Source organism: Gymnoscopelus microlampas (genome assembly GCF_963454915.1).
Source record: "Gymnoscopelus microlampas genome assembly, chromosome: 7".
Classification (NCBI taxonomy): Eukaryota; Metazoa; Chordata; class Actinopteri; order Myctophiformes; family Myctophidae; genus Gymnoscopelus; species Gymnoscopelus microlampas.
Genome location: NC_139944.1, coordinates 4,233,966 through 4,258,203, shown reverse-complemented (window position 1 = coordinate 4,258,203; position 24,238 = coordinate 4,233,966). Strand labels below are relative to the sequence as shown.

At 44.1% G+C, this 24,238-nt stretch overlaps 1 protein-coding gene across 1 annotated transcript in view; it reads left to right on the top strand.

Annotated features, from left to right (window-relative positions):
• Positions 1 to 1,073: 1,073 nt before the first annotated feature.
• LOC311049467 (fibulin-2-like) overlaps positions 1,074 to 24,238 on the top strand; it is a gene marked incomplete at its 5' end in the record, with an annotated part of 54,824 nt that continues 31,659 nt past the window's right edge. The window contains 5 exons of the mRNA XM_084063042.1: positions 1,074 to 1,314; positions 1,443 to 1,631; positions 7,863 to 8,072; positions 12,776 to 12,928; positions 18,273 to 18,374. Coding sequence (XP_083919168.1) covers positions 1,074 to 1,314; positions 1,443 to 1,631; positions 7,863 to 8,072; positions 12,776 to 12,928; positions 18,273 to 18,374 — 895 coding nt within the window. The remainder of the gene's footprint in view (positions 1,315 to 1,442; positions 1,632 to 7,862; positions 8,073 to 12,775; positions 12,929 to 18,272; positions 18,375 to 24,238) is intronic.

Here is a 24,238-nt window from a genome sequence, read left to right as displayed (position 1 = left end):
GACCCCAACTTTAGACCCACTGGTGTAGCAGAGTGTTTCCTGTGAGCCAACATGCACAATATCAGCACCCTGGCTCTGTTTGACCAGAATGGAACAGAGCCTTCATTAGTATCACTAGACCATACCCGGTGAAGGGCGCAGGCGAAAGTATTTGCAAAGTTGGGGTTAATGCACGTCCTGTCGCGCGGTTTCTCCCCCGCGCGCGCCCCGTCGTGGCGCCCCCCTATTTTTAAGTATTTTTACTGTTCTCAACTTTTAGGTATTTTTAGTGTTTTTATCAATCTTTAAGTATTTGTACTTTGTTTTTCAACTTTGAAGTATTTTTACTCATTTTCAGTACTTTTAAGTATTTGTACTCATTTTCAGTACTGTGAAGTGTTTTTACTCAAGGTATTTGAGTATTCTCTCCGTCCCTCTCTCTCTCTCTCCATCTCCCTATTTTCACAACGCATCGCGAGGCGTTGTGAGCTTGTAGATGAGCTATTTTCAAAACCTTAAACATCCGTGCGGTTTAGAATCTACCATTAGTTTTGGGATACGATGTATACAAAAGGGTAAACAGCGGAGCCTTGGCGGACGTTCGCCCGATCCTGGAAGAGAACGACATAGAACCGTTCTTTATGGAGCTAATGTGCATCGTGTGTGGGGAAACAAATCAGGAGTGTTTACTTTCCACAGCAGAGAGTGGGCGGGGTCTATGGTGTAGCGTCGGCGTCGGTGTTGCCATGTCCGCCGATTGTAAGCGCTTTAGGGCCAATGTTGGTGTTATAGGGTTCGTTTGGTTTGGCCTCGTTTTCATAGACCTCGCTGCTTGTTTCTCTCGCGAAACCTGGCACACAACGACGCATGCGCAGTTTGATCAAGAGTCCACCCTACCACCAACCACCTACCACCAACCACCACCGTGAGCTTACTAGAATTATAATAGGATTGGTAACACCTGTGCATGTCTTCATAATATGGCTGCTGTGAATAGAGCCTATTGACATCATCGATGGGGAAGCCTTTGTCCTCGCATAAAAACAAAAGGAAAAAGTTAACACTCTTGTTTGAAATAACCCTGCCTAGCGATGATGTCACCGCAGGTTTCTGAACTGTCCACATCATGTGTGTTGCCTCCACAGACGTGTTGCAGCTGTTGCGCTCTGGGTTTGCAGTTGCACCGCGAGGGGCGGGGCTGCCACGCCCACCAGTACCTGGGCTACCCGTGTGGACACGCCCTCCTCACCTGCTGTGAGGACGGACATGACGGGCGGAGCCATGGACATGATGGGCGGAGCCATGGATATGATGGGCGGAGCCATGGGCACCAAGGTTATTAGTTTTGCGTTTTTCTTCTTTTTTTTTGCATCACAGATGCATTACGGTGGATTTTAACCCACAACCTCTGCGGTGGTGGGCAGGCATTATTTTTCATCAATTCATTTTCATTATTTTGTTAGTTTTAGTTAACTCTAATAACCCTAATGGACACGATGGGCGGAGCCGCGGAGACAATGGGCGGAGCCATTTAGATGATGGGCGGAGCCACATAGATGATGGGCGGAGCCATGGAGATGATGGGCGTGGCCAGCAGCAGCAGCTACTGAGGAAGAAGGAGATGCCGACGCCCACCACCCTGCCCAGGAAAGGTGAGTTCTCATCATCACACATACTGTAGTGTAAACAAATAAATATGGACAAAGGGAGCCCCAATGGTTTCTACAGGCTGTTTTGAAGCAAATTTAAATCCGCCATTTTTTAACTTCCGGTCCCGAAAAGAAACCGGAAACGACTGCTACCGCAGCGAGGGCGGGTCTTCACTTGGTAGAACCAGTAGAAGCCCTATAATTTACTAAACGCATATCATGGTAAATGAAAGAAGACTTTAAATTAGCGGCTGAAAACATAAAGTATTTGTGACAATTTTTATTAAGGTAGAAAAGTCAACTGTAAAGTCTGGCCAAAAAAAACATTAGCTCGAATGGAGAGTTATTGCTTCTGCAGCTAGCAGAGGGTGAAAATAGCGGGGTCCTTGAGGGGGTTCCGTTTAACCTCTTTATCGGCTATTTGAAGACAGCAGTTCTACAAGCTCAACGCAATGTGACACGTTGAGCTGGGAACCTGGGACCCTCTGCTTCCCTGGGACCCTCTGCAGTCAGACAGACAGGGCTCTCTACTACCCGTTCAGCTCTGGCCGCCCCTTAGCGTGATTGATCTTCCTGATAGGCCCATCGGGCGCCGCCCATCGGTCAGGTGTCACGCTGCGGCGGCCATTAATGAGGAGAGATGTGCAGGAGACGTGATGGATCAGGAGCAGATGGCGAGGCGACGTGCTGCCTGCCGTCTGAACTCATAACAGGATACAGGATAAACAAGTGTAATTGGAAGTGATGACAGGAAAAAAAAAACTGAAACTGGAACAGTATAAAGTTTAAGCTGATAATTGGGTACTCTCTCTTGATTGGATGAAATGTGCGACCTACCAGAACATTTATTTTCTTGTTTGTTAAAGACAGGGAGTTCCCTGTTACTGAAGAAACACTTTATAGCAATGATAACTAACTATCACAATATAGAGCTATTTCATTTTTTTACAAAACAATTTTTGTTTTAACCAAAAACTATCACTTACCAAAAAAAACAAAAAATCATTGAAGCTGAAAGACATGGCGCCCCCTGTGTGTGTGTGTGTGTGTGTGTGTGTGTGTGTGTGTGTGGGGTCAGGTGACGCGCACGTGGTCAGGTGACGCGCACGTGGTCAGGTGACGCGCACGTGGTCAGGTGGCGGTCAGGTGACGCGCACGTGGTCAGGTGACGCGCACGTGGTCAGGTGACGTGCACGTATTCAGGTGACGTGCACGTGGTCAGGTGACGTGCACGTGAGATGTTTCAGCACTGTCCATGAAAACACATTTCATAAACGTTGATGTCGGGCAGAAACATCTTATCTCCATATTCTGTTTTTTTTTGCTATTTAACGCCCTACTTGATCATACTAAAGCGTCACACAGAAGCATCAAAGTAGCAAATCTGCAAGCTTAAAATGTGGCGCAAAGCGACGCGTTTCGAGCTTGCAGATCTGCGTACTTTTGCTGCTTTTGAATTTGAATCCGGAAAAGTAACAGTTTTGGACGTATGAGGTTTCCACCCGACATAGACGAAGCGTTTAACCCATTAAGACCTGAGGCGATTTAAAAAAAAATATCTAAATTTAATCAATATAAAAAAAAAAAAAATCACGATTTTTCAAAAATAGCAGATCTACAAGCTCGTAGCGCGGCACTCGGTGCCGCACTATGAGCTTCAACAGCTTTTAGCGTTTAGCTTGCTTCAACAGAAGCAAAGATTTGAGTTAAAAATGTCTATATATATTCAAAGATTTGCACAAAATGTTCCCGATTTTTAAATAGCCGAAGAAATCCTAAAATGACACACAGATGCGTTCCCGGTTTGAACAGGTTTAAACCAGCTAAGCAGTAATAAAGATGGGCAGGCCCCCCGCGGGGAGTGATTATGTCATAACATGGAGAGAGCTTGGACCAACAGCCAATTAGTCCGTTAAGTAAAGAGAAGTGGAACAAGAGAAACACTGTCTGTCTTTAGTCTGGACCCCCGCAGGGGGGGGGGGGTGTTAGCTCAATATTTCTCACAGTCATTATTAGACCTGGACTTTAAACTTCACAGGAGCGGGGCGAGGGGGATTAAAGCGTTTCCCCTTTTAATTAAAGGCCCGTTGAGTCATCGTGAGGGCTGAACAAAAACAACACCACCACTCTACGTATTACTCACCATGGAAATAATTACGTACACTATATCTCTGTCATGTTTTCAGCCATAAAACTGCACTGCTACAGCTGATGCCTTCAGAGAGAGAGAGAGAGAGAGAGAGAGAGAGAGAGACACAGTGTAAATCAGTGGTGTAAAGTAACTAAGTTCATTTGCTCAAGTACTGTACTTAAGTGCACTTTTGAGGAATTTTTACTGCAGTATTTCCCATTTTCAATACTGTTACTTCTACTCTACTACTTCTAAGAGGCAAATATTGTACTCCACTACAATTATTTGACAGCTTTAGTTACTATTTTTACTTTGCAAATTTAGATTATTATCACCAAAAAATACATTAACCTCACAATGCGTCTGCGACGCATTGTGAGGTTAATGTATTTTTTTTTTCATTTTTTTTTTCAAAAGAGTTGTATACATTATGAACTTGTGAAATGGGGCATTCTGCACAATTAGTACTTTTGCTTTTGGTACCTATTTTGATGCCAATACCTTTGTACTTTTACTCAAGTACATTTTGGTCACCGGACTTGTACTTGTAACAGAGTATTTTAACACGGCAGTAATGATATTTTTACTTAAGTAAAAGATGCGAGTACTTTTCCCACCACTGGCGTAAATGGTTGACGGCAGGTGAATTGGCAGTCCCTTCAGAATGACCTCATTCACATAACTTCCTGTGTGAAGTGGAGCGCGCTGTAATAGGCATGAAGTATAGACGGTTAAAACCCGGCGGCCATTAAAAAAAAAAGCCAGCAGTATTATTAGCATGTTTCCCTGTGATGTAAGCGAGTGATCTAACAGGCTCAGCTGTTGTTACCTCACCGTTACACCCCCACCTCACACACCATGTCTGTCCAGCCAGACTGTTGACTCACACATCAGGCACGTGCCCGCATAGACATCAGGGGGGGGGGGTTCAACAACTGCAGACCAGCGCCATGGTGAAAGAAATGCAAATGCCCCCCCCCCCTTTCCATGCCGCACCCGAAGGCAGCGTTCAAGGGAATGGCCTTTTTGCAAACTCTCATGAACGGCGGTGTAAAGTGCATTTACTCAAGTACTGCACTTTTTTGTACAGTGCAATTTTGAGGTATTTTTTTTTACTTTACGGGAGTATTTCCAGTTTTCGATACTTTTACTTCTACTCCACTATACATCTCAGAGGCAAATATTGTACTTTTTACTCCACTACATTTATTTCTCATCTCACCACCATGCCCTAGGCCTACTTGGCAGATAGGATTGAAATGATGTAATACTTCCATACATTCCGTAGGCAGTGGTGGAAAAAGTCAAGTCAGACTACCTTTACTTTTTACTTTTATCTGTTTATTTGGACAGGACAGAGCATATCAATGGACGTCACATGGACGTAAATACACCGGATTTAGCAAAGATGCTAATTTTCATCCGCAGTCCTCACACAAAACATAAAATGAGAAAACAGACAGACAAACGGTGGAATACATTTACATAACGTTACATAGGGAACGCAGCATACAAATAAACCTAAACATGATCACAAATGGTTGCAGCTTTGGTTTTCAAGCAACCATCTTTTCAGATTTAATTTAAAAAGATGGAAATGTAGCACAATCCCTTATACGCAGAGGAAGGCCATTCCATGCTACACAACAACCCTGTACTGAGAGAAAAAGCTTTTTTCACAGACTAAACAAAATCTAAATAAAAGCTATGATGATGACTAAATTGTGACTAAATATGATATAGACAAGTCATGTTATGCTTGGTTGCGCGCTGTGAGCTTGTAGATCGGCTATTTTCGGTATGAATCAGGCATTACGACGCCATCACAGCAGTTTCTGTATTTGTAAAAAATAAATAAAAACACATTTTGGGGAGGAAAAAAAAATTGTTTCGGATTTAAAAAAGGGGGAAAAAATCTTTTGCAAACTCTCGCCTCTAATGACATGCCTCCAGTGTTAACGTGGTTAAAAAGAACAGCAGGTACTGGGAGGGGGGTCGGTGTTTTGCTCAAGGACACTTTTGACAAGTGACTTGAACTGATGACCTTTGGGCTACGGGAGTCGCACTTTCATCATGACCACCTGCCACCTTACTTAACCCATTAAGACCGGGAAACTCTGTCATTTTAAGATTTCTTTGGCAATATAAGAAATAGCAGATCTACAAGCTCACTAGCTAGTGAGCTTGTAGATCTGCTATTTCTTTTTAATCGTGGAAAATGTGTGCAAATCTTTATAAATGTTTTTAAAGCTAACATTTTTAACTCAAATCTTTGCTTCTGGGGGGTCCCTGGAACAACATATTTTGAGATGGGGGTCCGTGGCCAAATACATATTATTCTGGGGGGTCCTTGACATGAAAAAGTTTGAGAACCACTGATATTATAGCTGTTAGGATTTAGAAGACATCTGTAGAATCCCAGAAGCAAAGATTTGAGTTACAAATGTTCACTTTAAAGATTTGCACAAAAAAAAAAAAAAAAAAAACATTTGCAAAAATAGCAGCTGTACATGAGCTTGTAGATCTGCTATTTTTGAATCGCCAAAGAAATCTTAAAATGACACAGATGCGTTCCCGGTCTTAATGGGTTAAAGCATCACTGTCGTTGACATGTTGACTAACCCTATTACCACCACAACTAGCATTACTTTACCTTGAACAGCCTTCAAACTGTCTTTGAAGCATGTGGGCCAAAGGCATTGTAAAATAAAACTATGTAGCTGGTCTCTATTACAGTTTGAAATATATCTGTTTGATTTAGTTTTATCCCTGACCTGACCTGAGGCCGATTCTACAAATGCCTTCTAAATCAGTGGTTCTCACACTGTCTCACCAAAATAGCTGATGTACAAGCTCGCAGCATGACACAAAGTGACGCGCTGCTAGCTTGTAGATCTGCTTGTTGTACTAAAAAAGTACTAAAATGTTTGAAAATAGCAGATCTACAAGCTCACAACGCGTCGCAACGCGTTGTGAGCTTGTTATTTTCAAATAGCCTAGGTATAAACTAGGGCTGAAGTGGTTAATGCATGTTTTATGATGTAATAATGCTAACTCGTAACTAAAGTTTTAAAATTAAAAGTACAATATTTGCCTCTGAGATGTAGTGGAGTAGAAGTAAAAGTATAGACAATTGGAGATACTCCAGTAAGGTAAAAGTACCTGAAAATTGTACTTAAGTACAGTACTTGAGTAATTGTAGTTTATTTTGTACAACGACAACTCACGCCATGGAGTATAAATAGTCTTTATGCTTTGCTTTCTATCAGGAATGTCAGGAACTATACTCACTGCACACCTGTTACTTTTATCCATTGTTTTATGAGGCAACAAAAGACCTTTTTTTTATATCAGTCTGTGTTCGCCTACTAATTTTCTGTCTGACTGACTTTAATGTTATAGCGTGATAAAGCTCAAGCTAACCCCAAAATAATGTTAACCTTATTGTGGGGAAGAAAATAGCCGGTCGACAAGGGCGGCGCGGCATGTTGTGAGCTTGTCAATGCACAACAGACATATTGTAAGACATTCACAGGTGTTATCAATGATACTAATGAAGGCTCTGTTCCATTCTGGTCAGACGGAGTCAGGGTGCTGATATTGTGCATGTTGGCCCACTGGAAACACTCCCAAATGGCCCTTTTACGGGTGTGTAACTCTGAGAGTGTACAAATGGAACCAAATGGACCCTTACGGGTCCATTTGGTTCCATTTGTACACTCTCAGAGTTATGGGGGTCGTGGAAAACTGAAATTCAAAAATCTGAGAACTACTGTGCTACACTAAATGGAACAGAGCCTTCATTAGTATCACTAACACCTGTGAAGGAAGTGATAATATGGCTGCTGTGCATAGAGCCTATCGGCTATTTTCAGCGAAATCTTTCCCCACAATAACCCAAAACAGATAATATACACTAGCATTGAGTCCTGAGGGACTTGGGAGCTTGGAAAAAACGTGCTTGAGAAACCATAAATGTTCATGTAGGCAATGGGAGTAAATGCAGGATTTTGCAGTCCCTTGGTAACCCTTACTTTTCAGGATTCAAATTTTCTCTCTCTCTCTCTCTCTCTCTCTCTCTCTCCCCCTCTCTCTCTCAGTAGTGTCAGACAGTCGGTTCCCTAAGCAGGCCTTCCACATAGAGCCCGTGGACGAGGCGGCCAACTCGGTGGAGGACCGCGGCGACGTGGACGAGTGTCGCCTGTACGTGGGGCAGCTGTGCCAGCACGTCTGCACCAACACCTGGACGTCGTACCGCTGCGGCTGCCACCAGGGCTACGTGCTGCAGCACGACGGACACTCCTGTGCACCAGGTAGAACCGCAGAGTTAAAAAAAACAATAGCGAGCAGCACCGCATTAAATCGGGGCTCAGCTCAAGTGACTCGTATAACGACAATGATGGCAAAACAATATTACTTTTGTTAGTTTAATGTGAGTGAGTTGTTTTAGCTGTCCGTCCATGGTGGAAGTGCAAATAGTCTAATTCATTTAGTTAGAAAATGCATCATTATGGATTATGGAAGCAAACCAACTTCAGTCCACAATCTTGTTTTTCATTTTTTTAATTGGGGGGGGGGGGGGGGGGCATTTGGGGGCCTCACATTAGCTCTTGAAACGGGCGAGGCCTATTTGGGGCTTCTGCGACACGTTTTGTGTACCCTCGGTGCGCAGCCCCGTGCGCAAGCTCGTGAGTCGAGCCCATTGGTCGAAACCGTTTTCGCTCGTTCATGTCCAGGCCGTTTTGAGCTGCAGTACCTATGAATGGCCAGCATGTCCAATGCGCTTCAATGCAATAACCACTGGGTTCTGGGGGCTTGGGTAGAACCCACACCAGAGGGAGATCATCTTCACCTCGTTCCCCCCTAAATTCAGCCCCAAATATGCTGCCACCAAAACGTGGAATGACCTACAGTACCAAAACCCAATAATCCATGAAGACCGGGAAAGAATCTGTGTCCGTTTTTATTTTTGAAAAATTGTGAAAATGAGTGCAAATCTTTGAATATAATTATATTTTTAAAGCAAACATTTGTAACTCAACTCTTTGCTTCTGGGGATTCTACAAATGTCTTCTAAATCCTAACAGTTTTTTGGTTCTCAATCTTTTGCATGTTGACATGAAAACGTTTGAGAAACAAACCAAATGGACCCGTAAGGGTCCATTTGGTCGTGGAAACCACTGTGCTACACTAAATGGAACAGAGCCTTCATTAGTATCATTGGTAACACCTGTGAAGGAAGTGATAATATGGCTGCTGTGAATAGAGCCTATTGTGATGAGCTTTTCTTTTCACCGCACCGCGCAGGAGGAAAAAAAACAACGATGATCGCGGCCGCTGATCCGAGCGGTACCGCCCGCGTGAACCGCGCGCTTGCCGTGTGTTACGACCTTTAATGGGTTAAGTGCTTACTTGTACTGTATATCAAGCCGCATCGAACTACAGAAGGCTCCTGCCCTATGGGCCACATGGCTCGGCAGAGGGCTTACTTTACTCACTTACTTACTTTCCAAGGAGTTGTGAATAATGTTGCTGTGTACTGTCAGGCCTCCAGCTAGTGAGGTCACCACTAGATGTGATGACAACACCCTGATAAGAACCGCTTTGTCCCATTTTTTTTGGACAGCAAGCTTCCATAGTTATGAAGCGTGCGTGTTTGTTCTTATTTGTTTCCACTGTTCCCTTGGTTATAAGATGGGCTGATACGACAACAATGACTCGGCAAGAAGATTTGACAAACATTACAAACTGCAGAACATTGTTGTCCCTCCGTAGTGAATGTTAAGGATGGTGGTCGACGAGAAATGACTTTATACCCTGCTGCAGTGGTTTACTTAAGTAAAAGTGTCAATACTGCAATGTAGAGATACTCTGTTACAAGTAAAAGCCCTGTGTTCAGAATGTTATTTGAGTAAAAGTACAAAAGTATTGGCATCAAAATATACTTAAAGTACCAAAAGTAAAAGTACTAAAATGTTTGAAAATAGATCTACAAGCTCACGATGCGACGCGTTGTGAGCTTGTAGCTCGGCTATTGTCAAATAGCCTATGTATAAAATAGGGCTAAAGGGGTTAATGTATGTTTTATAATATAATAATTCATATCTGCATAGTAACTATAACTAAAGTTTTCAAATAATTGTAGTGGAGCAAAAGTATGATATTTGCCTCTGAGATGTGGTGGAGTAGAGGTAAAAGTACTGAAAACTGGAAATACTCCAGTAAAGTAAAAGTACCTCAATATTGTACTTAAGTACAGTACTTGAGTAAATGTACTAGTTACTTTCCACCACTGCTCTGCTGTACATGTAGGAGTTCTCCCAATGTTTAACCCATTAAGATCTGAGGTCGATTCTACAAATGCCTTCTAAATCTCAATCGTTCTCCTGCCAAGGAGCCCCCAAAATGATATGTATTTGGCAGCGGACCCCCCCATCTGAAAATCTTTTTTTGACCCCCCCTCCCTTTTTCAAATTTCTTAAAGAAATAGCAGATGTCCAAGCTAGCGCGCTGCGTGGCACAAAGTTACACTCTGTGAGCTTGTATATCTGCTATTTTTGAGAAACTATTTTAGAGTCTGTCTCTACAACACGTGTCCCTCTCAGCTGGCCTACTGTCTGTCTCTCCTACACTGTCTCCCTCTCAGCTGTCTGTCTCTCCTACACTGTCTCCCTCTCTGCTGTCCTACTGTCTGTCTCTCCTACACTGTCTCCCTCTCAGCTGGCCTACTGTCTGTCTCTCCTACACTGTCTCCCTCTCAGCTGTCCTACTGTCTGTCTCTCCTACACTGTCTCCCTCTCAGCTGTCCTACTGTCTGTCTCTCCTACACTGTCTCCCTCTCAGCTGTCTGTCTCTCCTACACTGTCTCCCTCTCTGCTGTCCTACTGTCTGTCTCTCCTACACTGTCTGTCTCTCTGCTGTCCTACTGTGTGTCTCTCCTACACTGTCTCCCTGTCTGCTGTCCTACTGTCTGTCTCTCCTACACTGTCTCCCTCTCAGCTGTCCTACTGTCTGTCTCTCCTACACTGTCTCCCTCTCATCTGTCCTACTGTCTGTCTCTCCTACACTGTCTCCCTCTCTGCGTTCCTACTGTCTGTCTCTCCACTGTCTCCCTCTCAGCTGTCCTACTGTCTGTCTCTCCACTGTCTCCCTCTCAGCTGTCCTACTGTCTGTCTCTCCTACACTGTCTCCCTCTCAGCTGTCCTTCTGTCTGTCTCTTCACTGTCTCCCTCTCTGCTGTCCTACTGTCTGTCTCTCCTACACTGTCTCCCTCTCAGCTGTCCTACTGTCTGTCTCTCCTACACTGTGTCCCTCTCAGCTGTCCTACTGTCTGTCTCTCCTACACTGTCTGTCTCTCTGCTTTCCTACTGTCTGTCTCTCCACTGTCTCCCTCTCAGCTGTCCTACTGTCTGTCTCTACACTGTCTCCCTCTCAGCTGTCCTACTGTCTGTCTCTCCTACACTGTCTCCCTCTCTGCTGTCCTACTGTCTGTCTCTCCACTGTCTCCCTCTCAGCTGTCCTACTGTCTGTCTCTCCACTGTCTCTCTCTCAGCTGTCCTACTGTCTGTCTCTCCTACACTGTCTCCCTCTCAGCTGTCCTACTGTCTGTCTCTCCTACACTGTCTCCCTCTCAGCTGTCCTACTGTCTGTCTCTCCTACACTGTCTCCCTCTCTGCTGTCCTACTGTCTGTCTCTCCACTGTCTCTCTCTCAGCTGTCCTACTGTCTGTCTCTCCACTGTCTCTCTCTCAGCTGTCCTACTGTCTGTCTCTACTACACTGTCTCTCTCTCAGCTTTCCAAATTTAAAAGAAGGAGAAGAAGGTAAAACATGGTTTAAAGCTCCCAAAACGTATTTAATGGCGCAACGTTTTGACCTTATAGGTCTTCTTCACAGATAAATCGATCAATTAAAACAAAATCCACATAATTGAGCAAGTCAAATCCATGGATCTTGTGTTTTTGTTATCCAGTTATGATGATTATTTCACCATGACAGTGAGGCAGTGAAACCAAAAACCCTACATTAGTATGTTATGACACATCTTAAGGAAGGCCCAGTTCAAACAGGCTCACTTACAGTATGGAACGACCTCAAGTGAAAGATCATTCATGGAATGAATGGGACATTATGACAAAAACGTCCGGACAGAGGTCAAGCAATACGACTGCTGACAAACGTGATATTCTCTGGAATAGTCATCTGTTGGTTTCGTGAACCAGGAACATTTAAGTGCAGCTGAAGGTATAGCATCTGGGCTCCAGTCTTTCCTAGATCATTTCAGAGTCCTGTAAGGCACTGGTTGCCAAACTGAGGGTCGAGAAGGGGGTCCCCAAATTATTTTGGGGGTCCCCAGATGATTTGCTTAATGTGCAACATTGTTTTCTCACTCAACAGTAAACAAACCAACATACAGTATACGTGGATACAGGCTATCTGCACATTTATAAAGTTTCAATTTAATGACTTTTAAGACCTTTTTAATACCAAATTGGTCAAATATTACGCAAGACAGAGGTAAACATTGTGAAAATAGCCGATCTACAACCTCACAAAGTCTCACAATGTGAGGCGTTGTGAGCTTGTTGATCGACTATTTTCACAATATTTATCTGTGGAATCTACAATTCCAAATACTTCTCAGGGTGGGGGGTCCCCAGTTCAAATATGATTATTTTGGGGGGTCGCGGGCTGAAAGGAACACTTGTTGTAATGTGTATTTACAGAAATGTAACCCCTTAAACCCTCAAGTACAAGTAAACGTAACCTTTTGGCTTTGTACTTGGTCTGCTCTCTCTTTCCATCTTTAACCAAACCTCTTTGCCGAAAATATTTACGTTGAATGTTCCCCCTGCACGGAATATACGTATACTTGTGGTTAATGTAAAGCAAAACTCTGTAGGTAACTCTGCGGTCCCACCAAGGGGTCTCGGACTCCCCTTTTTGAAGACCCACGTGCTATATAAATTCACCATTTACTCATGTGTGTTTTCATTATGTATGTGTTTTTTTTTTCAGTGAATCCAGAGGAGGAGCTCATGGGCCTCAGAGAGAACAGCGCTGTGGTGATCCCACCTGTACCAGAGACCACCACTACACCCTCCTCCACCACCACCACCACCACCACCCCTACCACCACCAAGACCACCGCTCAGCCCGACCCCTGCGCTGGTAACATACTGATCATCTTACACCAGGGGTGATGCAACTTCGATGATGGAGAGGGCCACTATATTTCCACACTCACTCCAGAGGGCCACATTGCATATACTGTCTCTCCGCATATTTTAACTTTAACACAAGGGAGAAACAAAGCGTTATAGGGACCACTGGTCTAATCCGTCCAGTAAACACGCAGCATGCAGAGGGTCCATAGTGTAACAGTCTGTCTGCACAATGAAGCTATTGTCCATGTGAGAGAATGACGTTGGCACCAAGCCATGCTGATTAATTAACCTGCCTTCACAGGACCTGTGTGTGCTTGTGCTTGTGCGTGTGCGTGTGCGTGTGCGTGTGCGTGTGCGTGTGCGTGCGCATGCGTGTGCGTGTGCACGCGTGTGCGGACCAAAAGATCTCACAAGTATGGTAGAATTTGGGAAACAGATGTTATTTAGGACCCATTTCCCTGATCCTCACCAGATAAATGGTTGTTTAATAGTTAATTAAAAAAAAAAGAAAAAAGATTTCGGCTTATTGTTAGGAAAAGATTCAGGTCGGGGGTTATAGGGTTAGGGTTATACATTTAGGTCAGGTTTAGGGATTAGAGATAGGAGTTATGCCGGATTTATGCTTCGTTGCGTGCCGGTGCCGCGCACCGGAAATGTAGCCTGCGACGCATTGTGAGCTTGTAGATCTGCTATTTGTTTGGCTTTAGGCGTACGGTTAAAACATGGCAAATAATGGTCAAAATGGCATTCATACAATAGCCGTACTAAATATAATACAAACCTGTGTGCCTGCCTGCCTGCGTGCGCATGTGCGCGTGCGTGCGTGGTGGGAGGAATGTGTTGGCAAGGCAGTAGAAATCACCTTCCGGAGAGTGAAATTAAAAACACAGAATGGACACGGCGGGCTTCAGGGAGCCTTCCACATAATTATGGAGGACTGCAATCCTTTGTGGATGGAAGGGGGGAGGGGGGCGGAGGTAGCGGAGGCCAGATCAGCGATTTCCATCAGCGAGTTCATTTGAGAGCGTAGAGGAAAAGGGAGAGGAAAAGAAACAAAAAAAAAAACCTGGGATTCCTGGAGAGTTGTTTTTCAACCTCCCACCGTCAGTGTTATAAAGTAACTAGGTACATGTACTCAGGCACTTGAGTGTGTCCATGTTTCAATACTTTATACTTCACTCCACTGCATCTGAAAGGCAAATGCTGTTCTTTTTTACTCTACTTTACTTTCCATTATTTGAAAACTTTAGTTACTTGTTAAAAGAATTTGAAAAATCTTGAATATTTTTTTTAACATTTTAACAACACAAATCTTATATGGGGGTCCCTGGTACAAAATATTTTCAGATGGGGGTCCATGACCAAATACATAAATAATTGTGCTGAGGACCGCCCGTACCTTCTTCTGATTGGTTGAAATGAAGCGGAACTATCTGCGACGGAGGCACGCCGTCTGAAGCGGACTTGAGCCGAGAGGCACCGCCGAGCGAGCAGTCAGGCGAGCGAGTCGGCCGTTTCAGCCGACTCGGCGCCGTCCGAGTTACGTCCCAATAGGCTCTATGCGCAGCAGCCATATTGTAAAGACCTTCACAGGTGTTACCAATGATGCTAATGAAGGCTCCGTTCTATTATTGGTCAAACAGAGTCAGGGTGCTGATATTGTGCATGTTGGCTCACTGGAAACTCTGCTACACCAGGCAGTGGGTCTCATATGGTGGGTTCCAAATGGTCCCTTACGGTTGTGTAACTCTGAGAGTGTACAAATGGAACCAAATGGACCCTTATGGGTCCATTTGGTTCCATTTGTACACTCTCAGAGTTATGGGAGTTATGGGAGTCCTTGAAATTAAAAAAGTTTGAGAACCACTGTGCTACACTAAATGGAACAGAGCCTTCATTAGTATCATTAACACCTGTGAAGGAAGTAAGGAAGAGGCCCAATTTCCTTCCAATATGGCTGCTGTGCATAGTGCCTCGCAGACAGGTCACGTAACAGCATGATGGCCCAATGGAGAATCTAATACCATTACATGGGATTTTGGCAATAACTTGTGTAACCCAGGGTGAAAAAGGTGGGCGGGTTGGCCGAGAGAACAGCCGATGGAGAAGCCATTAAATGGGGTTTTGGGAGTAATTTGTGTAACCCGGGTGAGCGGGTTTGTAGAGATCGTACAATTCCACCCCATAGAGCAGGGTAATTTGGATGCTTCCTTTCCATTGAATGGGGTGATACATATATTAGACCAGGGGCCTTCAACAGAGGGTCCGGGACCCCTAGGGGGTCCTCAGAGTTACTACAGGGGGTCCGCCTAATCTTTCTGTGATACGATCTTTTTTTTTTTTTTCACGTTTACCACCTGAACCCTAGCATCCCTATTCTGAAGGAAACACTATCCAAAAATAGCAGATCTACAAGCTCTACGAGCGTGTAGATCGACTATTTTCAGCAAAGAGGTTTGGTAAGTACAAGTTTTTAGGTTTTAAGTGGTTAACTGCCTGAAAATACACATTACTTAACATGAATCCAACTGAACCCTACACATTGATAGTGCTGTGAAACAAGTCTATGCTATGGAATCTCTGAAAAAGTTTAATCTGCAACACAAATTTTATACAATATGTAGTGGGGGGTCCCTGCTTCATATCTCTCTCAGGTAGGGGGTCTTTGGCCTGAAAAACGTTGGCCTGAAAAACGTTGAAGACCCCTGCATTAGACTATTAAGCGGCTGGATTGCCCTGGTTGGCTCCCTATTAAATCACGTGCCCTGTATAGTCGCTTATTTTTGGGCTCGTTGTCATGCTTGTTTCTCTCGCGAAATCTGGCAACGCGCCTCCTATCATCCCAGGAGGCACCCAGGAGCAGACCTCTCCTCATCCAACAGTGTGTTGAACAGCTCCGCATTCTCTGTCACAAAGATGTATGAGGCTCAGAGAGATCGTTTCCAAGCCTTAGTTAATCAGTGATACACCTAAAACCTAAACCTCCCCCCAAAGACTGAGCCATAAATCAATCAAACTGCTCTTACACAACAAAACACTTGTAAGACATGTGGTATCTTAAAACCACAGACTTACAGGTTTTAATGCACTATACTAATTGCCAACAACGCCATATTGTAAGATAGTTTGATGTTCCAGAGATGTGAATGAATGGTGAAGAATGGATTTGAGTCATCACTCCATAGTGAGGTTCGTTGCTTCGGATTTATTTCATGGAACAAACAGAGTACAAACAGCTTTCCTAGGGAGCCTCAGCTCCCCTAAGCGCCCCTCCGGCCTCTGAGACTAAGTTAGTTACATTTCAGTCAGTCCTTTATAGCAGTGGTTACATAGAGAATAAGAGGAGGTACGTGTTGGGTGTGACAGCCCTCAAAGGTGGGACCCCACCTTCTCTGGCTCTCCACATTTGCAACTGTAAAGAGCCAGGAAAGGAGAGGTGTCAGCCTTGATCACAAATGGACAGACGCACTGTCTCCAAGATAAGACAATAGTCAATGCTAATTGTACCCCCACCCGGCCAGGCCCGCAGCCCACAAATGGTCTGAATCCACTCTTCTGTCTGCAGCCCAAAGTAGACCTGCAATCCTATTACTTCTAACAGATGTTATGTTGAGAAATATACTACAGACTTTTAAGACCGGGAACGCTTCTGCGTCATTTTAAGATTTCTTTGGCTATTCAAAAATCGTGAAAGATTGTGCAAATCTTTGAATATATATATATATATATATTTTTAAATCTTTGCTTCTGGGGGGTGAAAAAAGTTTGAGAACCACTAATATTATAGCAACATACGTTTTTATATTTTTTAAACTGTTAGGATTTAAGACATTTTGTAGAATCCCCAGAAGTAAAGATTTGAGTTACAAATGTTTGCTTTAAAAAACATATATATTAAAAAAAAATCGCGATTTTCGAAAAAGGAAAATAGCCCAAAGTATAAAATAATGACACAGATGTGTTCCTGGATTGATTAAAGCAAACCTCTGTGACGCAAAGCTATACTGAGACCTGAGTGCTCTAGAGTGGTGGACAGTAACAAAGTACATTTATTTGAGTACTGCACTTAACTCTTTGACTGCCAGAGTATTTTCATAATGTACTCACCCAGTGCCAAGCGATTTTCGTGTTTTTAGTAGTTTAGTAGTTTTAAAGTTGTCATAAAAGTTTAGATCCATATTTATCGATCGATTCACTGTGTGTTTCCGGAGCAGGAGTCTCTGACTATTTCTCCGGAAGCAAAACATTGCATCCAGAGCTAGTGTCCCCTTCGCTACAGGCCGTTGGAAACACGCGTCTCCTCGGAAAAATGGACAAAAAAAAAAGAACAGAGATACAGGCGAAAGAAAAAAAAATACAAACATGGAGTCGACGGGAACGGAATGACGTTAAATCCATTATTTCCGTATCCGCTACAGTTTTACTGCTCCCTTCGGATTCAAGACCAGACCGTGACCGTCTATAAAAAAAACATTAAGTAAAAACTCTGGATTTCTCGTTCTGGCACTGAGGGCATTCAGAAAAAAACTCGGGGCTTGGCACTGAGAGAGTTAGGTAACAGTGTCATTGTGTCCATTCCACTGCCTTGTCCAGGGGTCTTCAACGTTTTTCAGGCCAAGGACCCCTTAGCTGAGAGAGAGATGAACCACTAGATATTGCATAACATTGTGTTGCAGATTCAACTTTGTCATAGTTTTCATAGATAGCTTCATAGACTTGTTGCACATCACTATCATCCGTGTATGTTGGATTCAAGTTAATGTGTATTTTCAGCCCTCAGTACTTAGAAAACGTGTACTTGGTCTGCTCTTTGTTTCCCCATCTACACCAAACCTCTTTGCCAAAACTCTCCTCAGATTATGGATGCTAAGGTTCAAGTGGTTAATGTAAAAAAAAAAAAGTTCTTATCACAAAGATATTTTAACCGCTTCTATATACAGTACTTTGGCGTTGCGCTGTGTCACGTTGCGACGAGCTGTGAGCTTGAAGATCTGCTATTTACGGAAGGGAAACTCCTACGTGAATCGGCCACAGCCAATCACAGATTGGAACTCGACAAAGCTCAACTTTTTCCATCAGAGAAGAAGGAATCTACCGGAACTGATCTCTTTTACCAAAACGAAGACGAATCTGTATTATTATTATTATGAAAATGAAATCATTCTAACACGATAACGTGGTTAATAATTGCTTCTTTTGGGATGTACATGACATGAAATTGACGGGAATATTAACACGACTCGCAAATCGAGAGCCCCCGAAAAGACTCTGTATTACTGCCAGTCAGATATGTTCAGATGGGGGCGTGTCCTCATGCTGCTTGGTGTGTCTCTTGTCCCCCTATACAGGAAACGGTCCATGTGGTCAGCAGTGCACGCCGCTACGCGGCCGCCCCGTCTGTTCCTGCTTCCCAGGATTCTCTCTGACGGCAGATGGACACACGTGTGAAGGTAAGGCTATGTGTGTGTGTGTGTGTGTGTGTGTGCGCAGTGTGCAGTGTGTACGTGTGAAGGTATAACAAGGCTGTGTGTGTAGTGTGTAGGCCTATGCGTGAAGGTATAAGGATGTGTGTGCGTGCAGTGTGTACATGTGAAGGCCGTGTTGTTGGACCTGCAATAATTGGAACGTCTCGCCAAAGCTCTAAACTTGAGCTGTTTGCCCTCGAGCACACTGACAAAACTACCCGATACTTTATGTGCACGACAGACAGAGGTTGAAATTATTGTAAAACAGCCATATGTATAGTGAAATGGGCTAAAATGTTTGTTTTACATTTGTATTAATGGAAATACAATGGCTTCTATTGCAACATGCTAACTTTACAGGAAGAGAGAGGCTGTAGTTTCTATTAGCTTGGATTTCTGATTTCAGGTTTCTGAACTGTCCACAGCTCTCATCTGAGACATAGAGTGAAATGCGGTGCCATCTTATAACGAGCATTAGTGAGGACCAGAGCCATATAAGGAGAGTTGCGTCACCTCTGTTCTGGCCAGTCTTCTACAGAGCCTTCTAATGTCGAATAGTGACAAAGCCCTGAACCGGAATTTTTTTTACGGAATGCACTGGAGTCTATGAGCGTTTGTCACTGTTTAGAGTTTACATGAACCACGTGACCGGCGCTGTTTTCTGCCCGCGAGGTGACGCAACTCTCTAATACAAGGCTCTGGTGAGGACCAATAGGCTCTATGCACAGCAGCCATATTATCACTTCCTTCACAGGTGTTACCAATGATACTAATGAAGGCTCTGTTCTGTATTTAGTGTAGCACAGTGGTTTCCACGACCCCCATAACTCTGACAGTTACACACCTGTAAGGGGCCATTTGGAAGCCCATGAGGGTCCCTGGACCCCAACTTTAGACCCACTGGTGTAACAGAGTGTTTCCAGTGAGGCAACATGCACAATATCAGCACCCTCTGTTTGACCAGAATGGAACAGAGCCTTCATTAGTATCATTGGCAACACCTGTGAATGTCTTCATAATATGGCTGCTGTGAATAGAGCCTATTATATGAAGATGAGGTTGAAAGTGGTCCAAGTACCAATACCACCATAAAAGTACTTTTACTTTTACTTACTTTTACCACACTCTCACACACTCTCACACGGCGGGCACTGATATGAAAACAACAACAACGGTGCTGTAAATGGATCAGTTTTTTTTATCCAGAGATGGAGGGAGACAGCGTTTTAATTGGACGCAGTCACTCGCTTCTCGTGACGCTTAACGAGGACGAGGTGCGATCGGATCGGACGCCACTTCTCCTGGCGGTGGGAGCCTGTCTGTCGCCTGTCTGTCGCCTCAACCGTAGCCAATTACTGGCTGGCAGAGCCACGGAGGCCATGACACACACACTTACTGTAGCCTTCCACTTCCCTGTTGTCACCAGTGGGCTGGAAGAGGGATCCTTTTACTTGAGTAAAAGTAGCAATACCAGATTATTAAAAAATACTCTTGTTTACAAGTAAAAGGCTTGTATTTCAAAATGTTAAGTACATTGAAAGTCTTAAAAATGGGAACCCATCGGCCGCGTAATTGCTGATACCGATCAGTCAAAAAAGTCCAATAATGACCCTGACCGATGCATGGGTCAGACTCTAAAACAAACATGTCACAATCAGTGTTGCCAATTCTGCTCATTATAAGCGACTTTGGGCTTTTAAGTCGCTTGTTAAATATTAGTAGTTGTGGATTGCGTTTTTTTGGGGCTTGCTTCCTAATTATGTGGTTCTCAAACATGTCAAGGACCCCCCAAATGAATATGTTGCCCCGTTCACGGACAAAAACATATCAATTTATCTGAAAATATGTTGTGCCAGGGACAAGATTTGTATTTTTTCCCCCCTCAAGGTGCTTTGAAAGTAGCAGATCTACAAGCACACAACGTGTCTCAGCTGCGCCGAAAAAGCTTGCCTATGGCGCACATTCGGTCAGATCCGGGCCTACGTGTGATCTATGTGTGCCTATAGTCACTTCTTTTGGGCTTGTTTTATGTAGACCTGGCCGCTTTTTGTCTTGCAAAAGCTGGCAACACTGATCATCACCGTTAGATTCATGAGTTCCTCTAGTGTTGCTGTGATAGGAAAATGTCCGTCTTATTCTCTTCTATTCCTATGCTATGGTGCCTCTTCCCAGAAATAAAGTGGAACTGTAGCCTTGCCAAGGAGCCCCCCTCTCTCTTCCAAGCCAGGTTCTTAACCCATTAAAACCGGGAAAGCCTCTCTGTCATTTTCGATTTTAAATATATACTGTATAGCATATATGCTATATTTAAAAGGATATACAAGCTCACATTGCGTCTCTTCATGCCGTGCTGTGAGCTTGTGCTGTCTCCTGGGGGGTCCCTGGCACGACACATTTTCAGATGGGGGGGTCCGTGGTCAAATTACATATCATTTTGGTGGTCCCTGGCATGAAAAAGGTGTAAACCACTGATTTGGAAGGCATTTGTAGAATCAAACCCAGGTCTTACCGGGTTAAAGTAATACATTATTTTGTGTCCGGTATAGTTAGTAAATTGATCCGTGGATTCGGGGGCCACGAGGCCAAATAATAATCACTGGCAGCCATTTCCTGGTTTTGAAAAAAAAAAAAAAAAGGTGATTTATGGCGCAGGCTTCTCCTATTCAGCGTTGCCAGATTCTGTGAGAGAAACAAGCAACCGGGTCTAAGAAAACCAGCCCAAAAGAAGCGACTATATGGGCCACATGAGTACTTTAACATATACATCAGCTATTTGAAAATAGCAGATCTACAAGCTCACAACGCGTCGCGATGCGACGCGTTGTGAGCTTGTAGATCGGTTATTTTTCAAATACAATCTTGCGAGGAAATTATAATAAGCAGATCTGGCAACCCTGCTCCTATTCAACACACACACACACACACACACACCTGCTCAACAATTCACCCTCTTGTACAAAAGCCTGCAAATCCTCCTGTTGGCTCCACATGAAAGGCTTTTGTTCCAGGAGAGACTTATATGCGCTGACGTAGCGGCTATACAACCAGTGCAATGTTGTTTACATCAGTGGTCCCCAAACTGGGGGTCGGGACCCTGCCTTGACATGAAAAAGTTTGAGTACTACTGGACTATATAACCAACACCTAGGAATGAGGATCAAATCGGACTAAAGGAAAATACATAGTTTTGTGCCCTTCAGCATTGATTAAAAACAGATCAGATTTCATCCTGGATAGACTGAATGAAACATAGCGTATAGGTCCAAAGTGTCATCATTACAGACACCGGACCGCTGCTGTGCTCAGCAGTGGTGTAAAGTAACTAAGTACATTTACTCAAGTACTGTACTAAAGTATTTTTTTGGGTTGTTTTTTACTTTACTGGAGTATTTCCAGTATTTCAGTACTTTTACTTCTACTCCACTACATCTCAGAGGCAAATATTGTACTTTTACTCCTCAACAATTATTTGAAAACTTTAGTTTATAGTAGTGACTAGTGACTTTGCAGATGTAAATCATTATATTATAAAACATACATTAATCACTTTAGCCCTATTTTATACCTAGGCTATTTGAAAATAGCCGATCTACAAGCTCACAACGCGTCGCGATGCGACGCGTCGCGACGCGTGGCGACGCGTTGCGATGCGTTGTGAGCTTGTAGATCCGCTATTTTCAAACATTTTAGTACTTTTACTTTTGGTACTTTAAGTACATTTTGATACCAATACTCTTGTACTTTTACTCAAGTAAATTTTTCGACTTCTACTTGTAACAGAATACTTCTACATTACTTTTTCGACCATGCACTGGTGCTCAGTGAGCGGCGTGAGGACTCTCTCTCTCTCTCTCTCTCTCTCCCCCCCCCCCCCTCCCCAAAGTGTTCCCATATGTTCCACATGTGGGTGGGCAGCAATCTGGAGCTGGAGCTCTCTGGAATGGAAAGGACGGAAATCACAGGGAATTGGGCTAGCCCTGGATCATGGGGGTGTATAGGGGGAGTGTGTGTGTGTGTGTGTGTGTGTGGGGGGGGGGGGTTATTTCATGCCATGGTATGACTGAGCTGGAAGTCAAACTGTATGCACACTCCAGAACAAATATACACACACTGTGCTGAATATCCATCCATTCATTATAGAGCCTGTGAAAACCCAGTAGCAAAAAGAGCAACGCACGTTATTGTTGACCAATAGTTCTCAAACTTTGTCGTGCCAAGGACCCCCCCAAATGGATATGTGTTTGGCCACGGACCCCCATCGGAAAATGTTTTGTGCCAGGGGACCCCCGGAAGAGATGATTTGTGGAGGAAAAAAAATCTAAATCGTTCAAAATGTTTCAAACAGCAATAGCAGGTGTGGCCCGCACCGCTGGCGTAGCACCTAGGCTCCAAAGTAGCCTGACAGCATGTCGCCGGTTTCGAGTCCCAGCCTTTGCTGCGCGTCCCTCCCCATCTGACTCCCCATTTCCTGTCAACCTACTATCCTATCAATAAAGGCATAAAAAAGCCCCAAAAGAAACATATATATTTTTAAAATAGCAGCTCACAGCGCGTCACTTCGTGCTGCGCTGTGAGCTTGTATTAGCTTGCTGCTATTTTCGAATAGCCAACATATAAATGGATAAAGTGGTTAAGATGATTGTGATCCTATATAACAACTTTTGCTGGGGACCCCTGGAACCCCCCCCCCCCCCCCAAAGTGGGGTCCCCAGATCCCACTTTGAAAACCAAATGTTGTAGACCATTGATTCTCAAACGTTTGTATTTTTTATTTCAGTTTGATATGTAGGGGGACATAGGTAAAAACCATAGAGTTAAAAATAATAGAGAGGGCACCCGAAATCTCCTCCCATCCACTTGCATTGAGTTGCTCACCCAGTGCATAGTCCTAAATCACCCCTTTCCGGGTTGGAAATTTGGTGGGCGCGCCCTATTTTGGGCCCCAGTGCGTCACTTCTGTGACGCGTTTTGCGTCACAGAAGCGCACAGCCCTGTGCACAAGCTTGTGCGCATGCTTGTGAGTCGAGCCCATTGGTCGAAACCGTTTTCGCTCGTTCATGTTGAGGCCCCTAAGATGCAGTACCATGAATGGCCAGCACGTCCATTTGGCTTCAATGAAACCACTGGGTTCTGGGGGCTTGGTAAAAACCTATGTCTTTTCTAGCGTCCACCTGCAATAGGTTGCATATCATTTATATTACAATTGAGAGTCCCGCCCATGCGCGACGGTCGGCGGTCGGTCGTTTACAGTCGGTCATACGGGTTCTTTTCAGCCGAGTGCAGCCGACTAACAGCCGAGCGAAAACGAACGCCGGCCATTGAAATGTCTCCATCTCCACCTCAACCGGACATCACTGCCCTTTCGCTAACGCACACGCATGTGTGTACGTGCGCGTGTGTGTACGTCCTGTGTGTGTTTGTTACTGTGGCTTTGTACTTTCGCGCTTTGTCCGCGCGGTCTTCTATACCGACGTTCGGGATCAGTGTTGCCAGATTGTGCGCGAGAAACAAGCAATCAGGTTTATGAAAACAAGCCCAAAAGAAGCGAGCCCCTCAACCCGCGGTACATTTCTAGTTTATATACATAGGGAATCGCTCCACATGAATTTTTATATATTATGCTTTTAAGTACTGTAGTTTCACAATGTAGTTAGTGTTTTTATAGTGACCTGGGTATCTGTGTATTGTGCCTGTATGTTGTCTTTTAACCACTGCACAAACGGAGTTCCGAAAGGAAAATAAAGTAGTTTGAAGTTGAAGTTGAGGTCCGACAGTACGTTTTGGAAGTGAGGGTATGTTGAGAAAGCTGGTACTGTACATGGGGGGAGAAACACGTGTGGTTTTGGCCA